Source organism: Rhinopithecus roxellana, chromosome 10, assembly GCF_007565055.1.
Source record: "Rhinopithecus roxellana isolate Shanxi Qingling chromosome 10, ASM756505v1, whole genome shotgun sequence".
NCBI classification, from domain to species: Eukaryota; Metazoa; Chordata; class Mammalia; order Primates; family Cercopithecidae; genus Rhinopithecus; species Rhinopithecus roxellana.
The window spans coordinates 12,103,160-12,114,198 of record NC_044558.1 but is presented as its reverse complement, the minus strand read 5'-3'; the positions used below and the strand labels follow the sequence as shown (position 1 = coordinate 12,114,198).

Sequence of the window (11,039 nt, the reverse complement as noted above, 5' to 3'; positions counted from 1 at the left end):
CCGCCGCCACGCCCGGCTAATTTCTTTTTGTATTTTTAGGAGAGAGGGGGTTTCACCGTGTTAACCAGGATGGTCTGGATCTCCCGACTTCCTGATCCGCCCGCCTCGGCTTCCCAAAGTGCTGGGATTACAGGCGTGAGCCACCGCGCCCGGCCAGTCAGAGAATTTGAAAGGAACAAAAACATTACTGCACAACCAGAAATCAGGTGCGCATAAAAATTAAGGTCAGGACCTTAAAGGGAATCTTGTCCATTGATATTAGGCCTGCCTTAAAAAATTCGGACATGGTATCATTTTTACTAATCATTTTTTTTCCATAACAGTAATGGTAGAATTCGTATTTTCCCATGGACAACTTCGTTACGTTTATAGACTATTTTTATATTTCAACATTTCTTTTTCTTTGAGTCCTTTTAATGAGTTGTTAAACAATGCTGAAATTTGCCTTTCAGTATGCTGTTAACTAATAATATTTTCTCAAAGTAATTTGACATAATGTTTAATTAAAAGAAATATGTCTAGTATAATTACACTTGTTCATAACAAGAGTATTTAAAACTTTAAGAAAAAATATTAGAAAAACTAATAAGAAATATGAATAAATAAATATATAATTCATTATTAATAAATGTGCATGAAATCATAGTCATAGAATTTAAAAAGAATAACAATTTTTGAATAAATGATACATTCTAAATTATAATAGAAAAAGGCTTATAAAATGTTAGGTTTAATGTTTTCTATATATATAAAGGTATAAAAACTAGTCTGATGTTACTTATTTTGGAGAGCATATGAAGTAATGGGAATTTTCATACGCTGCTCCCAGAATTGTAAATCAGTGCAATTACATTGAGTATGGCATTATCTGATTAAGATAATGGATCACATTCGAAGACCCAGAATTTGCACTCTTATCAGAATACACACGCACACACATGCATATCACTGAGGTTTAATAGCTAAAGTTGAATAGTCCTTCAAATGTCTATCAGTGCTCCAAATGTATAAAGAAATTGTGGCATACTTATATCATGGAATACTACACAGTGATCAAAATTAACAAACAAGACTCACAGTTTACAACAGAATAATACAACAAAGGAAATGAACAAATTTGAGCTACATAGATAATAATACAGATGTGAGAGGAATTGTCAAGATGGAAAATACATTTAGTATAATCTCATTTACATAAAGTTTCAAAAACATTTTTAATAATTGTAATTTGTTACATTGGTCATAAAACTCTACAGTGAAATATATGAGTGATCGTCATAACAATTGGAATAGCCAGAAGGGAGGAAAATGTCAACAGCGAGACATATACTGGGAGTATCTGGATTGCTGGCAAATTATATTTTCTTACCAAGGTGTGGTAGCATCAATGTTAACCTTATAATTTTTTCTCTTACTGTTTATGAGGTGTTATTACTCTATATGTATGCTATGCTCCACAATAAAAAAAAATTTTTAAAAAGCAGAAACATAAAGTACATTTCTAAGTATAAAATTAAGATAATACAGCATATTCTCATAGATACCATTGAAATTAGAACTTTTGCTGAATAAAGGAGAATAGAGCATTATGGTCCTAATAAATCCAAATTAAAATTTAAAACTTTTCTTCTTTTATTTTGAGACAGGTTCTCGCTCTGTTGTCCAGGCTGGAGTGCACAACCGCAATCTTGGCTCAGTGCAATCTCTGCTACCTGGGCTCAAGTGATTCTCCCATGTTAGCCTCCTGAGTAACTAGGACCTTAGGCGTGTGCCCCCAAGCCCTGCTAATTTTTTCTATTTTTTGTAGAGACAGGGTTTTACCATGTTGCCCTGGCTGGGCTTGAACACTTGTGCTTAGGCAATCCACCTGCCTCAACCTCACAAAATGCTGGCACTACAGGTGTGAGCCACCAGACCTGGCCCAAAACTTTTCTTAAATTAATTTTAAAAAGGGAAATATAAGAAAGAACTGTAAATCCACATTCTTAATGCTAATATGAATTTGAAACATCAAAATTTGAATATTCATTATTGATAGACACTTTTTATTTCCAATTTAATTATTTATGATACACATTTGAAAGTGTTAGAAATTCGTGAATTTCCAATAAATTATAGTACAATGGATATTAAATATATTAAATTAAATATATCCAAAAATGGGTCTCTAAAGGAAATATTTATGTTCATATTGTTAGCATTCTAATTTCACAATACTACTCCTGTGTACATGGGTGTGTTGGGTAAATATTTTGTTACTATAAATTTTTTGGCTCTACATTAGAGAAAGAAACATAGAAAGGCAAATTTGTTAAGGTATAAAACATATTTAGTGTGATCTTTGAGTATGTGTGTGCATATATAATGTTACTTTGACTGTTATAGTAAAATAATCCAGATTTAGTCACCATAACTAAGAATGTGAAAAAGCATTTGCAAGAATTTGGCTTGCTAATGATGCTATTAAAAGATGAAATGAGGTTGATATACTGTATTATTACATAGAATATTTGTCCATGTTTGTATTCAAAAATGCCAAAGAAAAACAAATCCCAAAATAGAATCCTAGTTGTTGGAGGTCACTTATGTTATCAACTTTCAAAATGTAGTCAATGAAAAAAAAAAACAAATAAATCATTGAAAATATGTTGGTTTTACATCATTCTTGATGAAATACCATGTGAGGGTATTTGTCTAGGCCTGATGTTGAGAATAAGAGAAGAATTATGAAGCCATGAGGAAGAATGATAGTGTTCTCTCATCAACCTGAACTTCAGCACTTAGAAACAAGACTGAAATCACTTTTATCAAATAGCATTCTCCCTTTCATCTGCCATCATCATTTCATCATCATCTATATCTTCAGCTATCTCATGAAATGATTTGTTTTTGAGATATTTAAATACATAATTTGGAAAATAAGGAATTTTAAAAACATCATTAATGTGGGAAAGTTACAATAGTAAACAGCAAATTTCAAGTCAAGCTCAATACATTTAGATTTAGAAATTAAGTGTAGTTCATTTTACAATACATTGCTTAAGCAAATAATTATTTATGGATGACCTTCAATGAATCCTCCTTTCACTGTGATGTTACAGAAACAATTTAGATTTTCATGTAAATAAAATTACCTTATAAGAAAGATAAAGCAAATAACACATTTTATGGCAAGCTTTTATTTCTAAAGAGAGAGTTTTAGGACCAAATTGTCAAACAGAGGTAAGACCTCAGATCTTCTGTCACACTTGAGTGAGTGATGATGGAGTTGGAAGTTTATAGTTCTATAACCAAAACTATATTCACAGATAGGGATTAAATGGTGGAATTCCACAGAAGCACCAGATTCAGTTTTGTTTCCTTGGGACCTCAAGTCTACTTCTATCAGATGTCCTTCATTTTTGTATAAACTCACAAGTATTGTTTTACTATTTGATCTTTTAGGTTGTTATAAACTAAGAAGTCTTGATTTCTGCTAATAAAAATAGCAAAATTTAAATCATGGAATCGAATGGTGGAGCTGTGGTTGAGATAGTGTATTTTATTAATTTTAATGACATGTTGAGATCTACTACTGCTCACTGAATTTCCCTGTGGGGAGAGTTTGTGGTGATGACCCAGCAACAGATAAGCTACTATCCCAAAAAAAGCTATTCACATCAAATCAATTTCCAGTTTCTTACAAGTTGCAGGAGGATGCCTAGACCTTGCTTTTATTCTACTTTGACCAAAGTATTACAAAAAGAAAAATCATTACCGTTTTCATGTCAGGTATACTAAAAGTTTAAAAAGCTCTTTTTTTAAGAATTTGGTTTTAGGAATACTTGGTTTAGTTTCTCCATTAGAAAAATGATTTATATAAGGAGAACAAAAGTTCATTTCCACTTCTAAAACAATCAGATAAAAAAAAGAGTAATCAGTTTTGAGAATCCAATAGACAGAGTTAACAACCAGTTAAACACAAGAAAGAATTAGTGAATTGGAAGATAACTACCCATAATGAAGCATAAGGAGACCAAGAGATAGAAAATATAAGGCTAGAGGGTCAGAGACATTGAAGCTACAATCAGAACAACTAACATACTTCTGCAGTTACGGAATATTTGAAGAGAGAAAATGGGGCAGAAGCAACGTGGAGATTTTCCCAAAAGTGATAAAAAGTATCAGTTCATATATTTTTAGAAACCATCAGACTTCAGACAAGATAACTAAAACCAAATTAACACAAAATGACAGGACATCAAAGACCAATAGAAAATTTGAAAAGTAACTCAAGGAAAAGATAAAGATTATGTTAAAGGGAATAACTGTCTAAATGATAACCTGAGTTTTAATGGGCAAAAATGAAGCTCGAGTTCAATAGAATCATGTCTTCAGTGTATTTCAAAAGTAAAATAGATCTTGATAAACAGACATTTAAAATATATCTTTTCAGGTAAAAGAAAAATTATTGTTATTACTATTTTTATTTGTAGAGTTGGAGTCTCACTCTGTCGTCCAGGCTGGAGTTCAGTGGTAGGATCATGGCGTACTGCAGTCTGGAACTCCTGGGCTCAAACCATGCTCCCACCTCAGCCTTGTGAGTAGCTTCACTATGCCTGGCTAACTTTTTCATTTATTGTAGAGGCCGTTTTGCTGTGTTGCACAGACTGATCTTGAACTCCTGGGTGCTCCTGACCTAACCTTACAAAATGTTGGGATTACGGGTGTGAACCACCCTGACTAGCCAGTAAAGGGTCTTATTTAAACTATTAAGTTGAATATGCAAGAAGGAATACAAGTTAATGAAACTGGTAAATAAGTGCATAATTCTAAATGAATGTTTACTTTAAAAATAATAATGTCTTATTGGGTGATTATGTAATTGATAAGATATATGCAAATGGCAAAATATAGACTGGAGGTAAAGGTGACAGGAGTAAGTTTAGTTAAATTACTTTTTGAAATCTTCTATGTCTATGAGGAGATTTTGAACAATGACAATGTAATTCTACTCAAAGGTATATATACAAAGGAATTGTATCAAATGATATAGGAAAGAATGTTCTAGTAGAATTACTCATAACTGTTCAAAAAAGAAGCTGGCCAAATATATATTACGGTTGGATGAAACATTAATTCCATACAATGGAACAATATAGAGAAGTGAAAAAAAATCACATGTACTTGCAACTATGTGACTAAATTTCAGAAACACAATGTTGAGTCCAAGAAGCCACAAACAAGAAGAACATGTAGGATTGCACCTACACACAGTGCAAAGCAGGCCAGACCAAGCTATGCAGTTTAGAGTTGCATACCTAGATGGTAAAGTATAAAGAAATGTAAGGAAATATTCATCATGAATTACAGATATTGCTTACTCAGGAGATGCAAAGAAGGGTTGAGGGGCTTGGAAAGTGGCCTGGAGGTGGACCAGGGCTGTTTTCAATGTTCCTTGTATTGCCCTGCATCATGGTTACTTGAGTGTTTATGGTGAATTGCGGTATGTCCCATTTTTGTATTGGTTCATTTCTAAGTGTGCATTATAACTTCAATATACAAATTTGTAATTAGGAGCAATGCCTCATGGAAATTATTATTACTCGTCTCATTATATACTGAGGAGAAATATCAACTACTTGTATACCTCCTTATACAACTCTAAGATAGTTGAAATAGGAACTTTTATTTAGTTGCAGCATGAGGAAATGTGAGATGATGTTATCTGCCGCCCCCAGACCTTTCCAAAGGATTTCTTCCAGCCTTAATTATCGATCTCACAGGAACAAACCTTTGCCATTCCCCACATATTTTTTCTTTTGGCTCCTGAATTCCTCACACAACAAGGTTGTACGTGTTTCCCACGCTCTTGGTTTAGCAGTTTTTTAATCAGTTATGTTTTTCTGCGGGAGAAAACCCTCCAAACTATCTCACATGTTGTTTGATGTCTTGTTTTTTTTCTTTTTCTTTTCTGAGACAGGGTCTCACTCTGTTGCCCAGGCTGCAGTGCAGTGGCACCATCTCGACTCACTGCAACCTCCACCTCCAGGGTTCAGGCCGTTATCCTGCCTCAGCCTCCTGAGTAGCTAGGACTTCAGGCACATGCCACCACTCTCGGCTAATTTTTGTATTTTTAGTGGAGACAGTGTTTCTCCATATTGGCCAGGATGGTCTCCATCTCTTGACCTCGTGATCCACCCACCTCGGCCTTGCCTGTGCTCTGCCCAGATTTCATTTTTCTAAGTTGGGTTTGGTGGATGGTTGTGGGGATTTGAGATGGGCCAATTTCTGCATCTTGGAGGACGTTAGAGTTTTGTCAATTTAGTCTGAAGCAGGTGGCGGCAATCTGACGTCATTAGTTTCTCATTCTCCTTCTGGGAACAGTGTACTAGCTAGGCGATGTTCTCATAGGAAATGGAAAGAGGAAGAATCCCCAGCATGGAAGCTATCTCAAATCTCTATGCAAAGTGTAGTAATTTTGTTTATCAAAGTAAGCTAAATGATTGAACGCCAAATTCAGGGGCAAGGTAGTCAGTCTTCCAGTGATAGGAAGATACTGCAAGATTATATATCAAAGGGTCTGCTTCTCAGGCATTCTTATAAAATTTCTAAATATTTGATATAATAATAAATATTTAAGCATTAGACTTGAAAGAAACCTTACCAAAGTCCTAAGAATTAGAGATATGTTTGGTAAATAAATATCATTCATGGGCTGAAAGCCCTGAGTGGGAAAATAGAACTAATTTCATCTGGACAACAACTTGGAAACTCATTTTTTATTTTGGAAATTACAAGAAAGTTATTTGCTCCATTCATAAGTGGTATGCACATGTGTGTATTTTTGTGCACATTTATGAGCTTGTGAATAATGAAGTTATAAAAAAGTATTAGCAGCAACCAGATCTTATGGAACATTAGTCTGCCTGTGGTTCTCAAGAAAATCTTAGATGCTTTTGATAAAAGAAGTTTGGATTCTGTGTATTTAAATCTGGCATTTAAAAAAGGCCATATTGGTGATGATCTTAGTTATGACAAAGCTTCCTTTGAGAATTCAGAAATTTACTATATGATCTTTGTATTAGGTTATAAAACTTCCCTAACAACTGAAATTGCTAAAGATAAATGATGGAGAGGTTACACAAGGAAAAATTGCAAACACTGAAAGTGAATATGTCCTTATTTGCACACTAGCAAATGAGGATTCAGGTTTCATGTCAATTTCAGTGTGAATAATTCCAGCCTAGAACAAGAACAGACAGTGAATGAATGAGTTAATTTTAGTTGTTTGAAAATAAGAATATTTTCCATAAGAGATCATTGAACTCATCCATTAGCATGCTATGGTGATTTCCGGCTTGACCCTGGTCACAACAATTAAAAGTAAAAAGAATGTCACAACACATACACAAATCAGGTGCATATAGAATTTAAGGTCAGGATATTCAGGCAATTACAACCGGTGATATTACACTGAGAAGTAAAGCCAGCTATATTTCCTCAATCCAGTGCAGAGTTGGAGAAAGTTTCTGTAGCTAGCAAGGGGATTGTAAAATGCACCAATCAGCACTGTGTAAAACCACACCAATCAGCGCTCAGTAGCTAGCCAGAGGATTGTAAAATGCACCAATCAGCGCTCTGTAAAATGCACCAATCAGTGTTCTAAAATGCACCAATCAGCGGGATCCTAAAAGTAGTCAATCACAGGGAAGACTGAAAAAAGGTCACTCTGATAGGACAGAAAAGAAAAATGGGAGGAGACAAATAAGGGAATAAAAGCTCGCCACTTCAGCCACCACCAGCAACCTGCCTGGGTGTGGAAATTTCTCAATAAACCTTGCTACCACTCACTCTTTGGGTCTGTGCCATCTTTAAGAGAAGTAACACTCACTGTGAAGATCTACAGCTCCATTCTTGAAGTCAGCGAGACCACGAACCCACCTGCAGGAACCAGCTCCAGATACAACACCAGCATTTTAAAATTTTCTTTTTGTCTGTTCAGACATGATAACTTTTCTACCCATCATTTTTTCCATTCTAGTAGTGGTTACATTTGTTATTGGAAATTTTACTAATGGCTTCATAGCATTGGTAAATTCCGTTGAGCTGGTCAAGAGACAAAAGATCTCCTTTGCTGACCAAATTCTCACTGCTCTGGCAGTCTCCAGAGTTGGTTTGCTCTGGGTATTATTATTAAATTGGTATTCAACTGTGTTGAATCCAGCTTTTTATAGTGTAGATGTAAGAACTACTACTTATAACCTCTGGGCAGTAACCAGCCATTTGAGCAACTGGCTTGCTACTAGCCTCAGCATATTTTATTTGCTCAAGATTGCCAATTTCTCCAACCTTATGTTTCTTCACTTAAAGAGGAGAGTTAAGAGTGTCATTCTGGTTATACTGTTGGGGCCTTTGCTATTTTTGGCTTGTCATCTTTTTGTCATAAACATGAATGAGATTGTACGAACAAAAGAATATGAAGGAAACATGACTTGGAAGATCAAATTGATGAGTGCAATGTACCTTTCAAATGCGACTGTAACCATGCTAGCAAACTTAGTACCCTTCACTTTGACCCTACTATCTTTTGTGCTGTTAATCTGTTCTTTGTGTAAACATCTCAAGAAGATGCAGCTTCATGGTAAAGGGTGTCAAGATCCCAGCACCAAGGTCCACATAAAAGCTTTGCAAACTGTGATCTCCTTCCTCTTGTTATGTGCCATTTACTTTCTGTCCATAATGATATCAGTTTGGAGTTCAGAGAGGCTGGAAAATAAACCTTTCTTCCTGTTCTGCAAAGCTATTAGAATCATGTATCCTTCAGCCCACGCATTCTTCCTGATTTGGGGAAACAAGAAGCTAAAGCAGACTTTTCTTTCAGTTTTGTGGCAAGTGAGGTACTGGGTGAAAGGACAGAAGCCTTCATCTCCATAGATGCACGAGAGGAGCATTGTATGTCTTCTAGCAGAAAACAAACTGGTGGTGTATGAAACATTTTCTATTTCTTACTGGTTTTTCTGTAAAGTATGTGTATGAATAATTTCCAAACATATACCTAGAAAAGTCTTTGACCTAAAATTATCTTATATATATATGTGTGTGTGTATGTGTGTGTGTTTATGAGTGTATGAAAACTTAGGAGCAAGGACACTAACATGTTCTTTTTTTCATACAAACTGCCAAATTATACAAAATATGACAAAAATTCCTCAGAATTATGAAGCTATGTGTATTTCATTCATGTATTTTATATTTCATTTGTAGAATTTATGATGTCTATTTATAATTATTAAGAACTAGCAGCTTATTCCATGAAAAATATTCTTCTTTTCTATTGTTATTTGAACCACACAAATATATCACAGTGAGCTTAGAATTCATTGTTTGAACCTGTAACTTATTGGATGGTAAGGTCATTCAATTCGATATCAATAATGAGGATGTATCTTTGGGGTTTTAATCCATTATGAATTTCTATTTTCTGTTTAGTAAAAGGCAATCAGAATTATTGTTAGAAAACAATGCACACAATGGAATTCGAGTGACAAGCCTATGCACAGTAAATTTCGTGTATGTCTGCCATAAGCAGTACTGAGGAATATTAGATTTCATACAAGTATGTGAATAACTAAAAATAATCTCTTTGGTAATAAAGGGTTGAAAAATCATGGTGATGATCTCCATTGCTATTATCCATCTCCACATGCAGTTAGAAACATCATTTCTTCCAGCTTTTGAATTAAAGAAAAGCTGTTTTAGAAGTTGAGATGTTATGTAAATTATTTTAGTATTTTTTCAAAAGCAGTCTTAAGCCCCTGAATTGCTAATTATATCCTTATCTTCCATTTAGAATATTCCTTGTAAACTTCAGATAAGAGAAATCAAATCTTCTCTTTTCCAAAAAAACTATCAATATTAAAATAGAAATTATGAAAAATAATTCAGTGAAACATTTTGTAAATGTTAAAATAGTATGTATGAAATCTATGTATTAATTATGAGATGTGCCTTAACGTTGTAATTTTGTTGTCAATGATGAAATGAAAATGTGTTGACATATTCATTCATATAATGTTCTATTATAAGAAAGAAACGTACACTCTTGTTCACAGCTAAATTCTACCTGACTGTTTTAAGTCTTGGTGTTATGAAATTTTAACAATGTCATTTAAACCTTAAGATAAATCATCCCCACACCTGATTTATGTATTTTTTAAAATTATGTATCTTCCTCAGTACAATATAAGAACTGTAAAAAAGAGATTGTGTCTGTCCGGCTTTCTGTTGACCCCAGGAACTAGAACGCAGCACCAAGAATAGAAGATCAAAAATGATCATTTAAATGAACAAATAAATGGGTGGATAAAATGGGTAAGTTGATGTGGTAAACCAATGAAAAGGAAACAAATCACAAAATCTGCAGTTGCGTGAATTCCCCCGTTCTGGTTTCAGGTTAAGGTTACAGGCTTATCCAAGGAGAATCTTTCATCAAAGGAAAAGTTTGGCTCTTCCACAGTTTTAGGGGAAATATCACAATAATATAGTCTTGATGCAGCTGTATCAGGTGTCTGAATTGGAAACAAAGTAGAACATCAAAATCATATGGCACCTATTACAATATTTTAAAAAACATGTAAACAACTTTGGTCTATTTGAATATGTGTTTTTTTATTGTGAATTACATATGTATATTATGATATTTTCTAGTTGATTATTATTTAAACACAAATGGCATGTTATTTCAAAAAATGGAGTTAGTAACCAGCTACTTTACTAAAATGTTTTCAATTTAATACCTGTTATTAAAGTGATGACATTTATTTAGAAGTCAAGTTCAAGACAAAAGTGGTAAGGACATGCGGAAATTGAGACAGAAACAAACGTGAAACAATGTGTGGTGATGTCTGGTGTGACTCTGCTGGCAGCCACTTCACGGTGAGGTGAGAGACAGCATGGTGGTCATTAGATACATGCACTTGGCTCCCAGCATTTTTCCAGAAGGGCTACAAGGGGAAACCACAGCCAACATTAGTCCATGGAAGAGAGAGAGGAGGGAG

General features: G+C 34.4%; 1 protein-coding gene across 1 annotated transcript; it reads left to right on the top strand.

Annotated features, from left to right (window-relative positions):
• The first annotated feature begins 6,748 nt into the window (after nt 1-6,748).
• On the top strand, nt 6,749-10,274 carry LOC104674191 (taste receptor type 2 member 43). The gene has a single exon (XM_030939151.1). It carries the CDS (start codon nt 7,987-7,989, stop codon nt 8,914-8,916), a length of 930 nt encoding a protein of 309 aa, XP_030795011.1. The 5' UTR covers nt 6,749-7,986; the 3' UTR covers nt 8,917-10,274.
• The last annotated feature ends 765 nt before the right edge of the window (nt 10,275-11,039 follow it).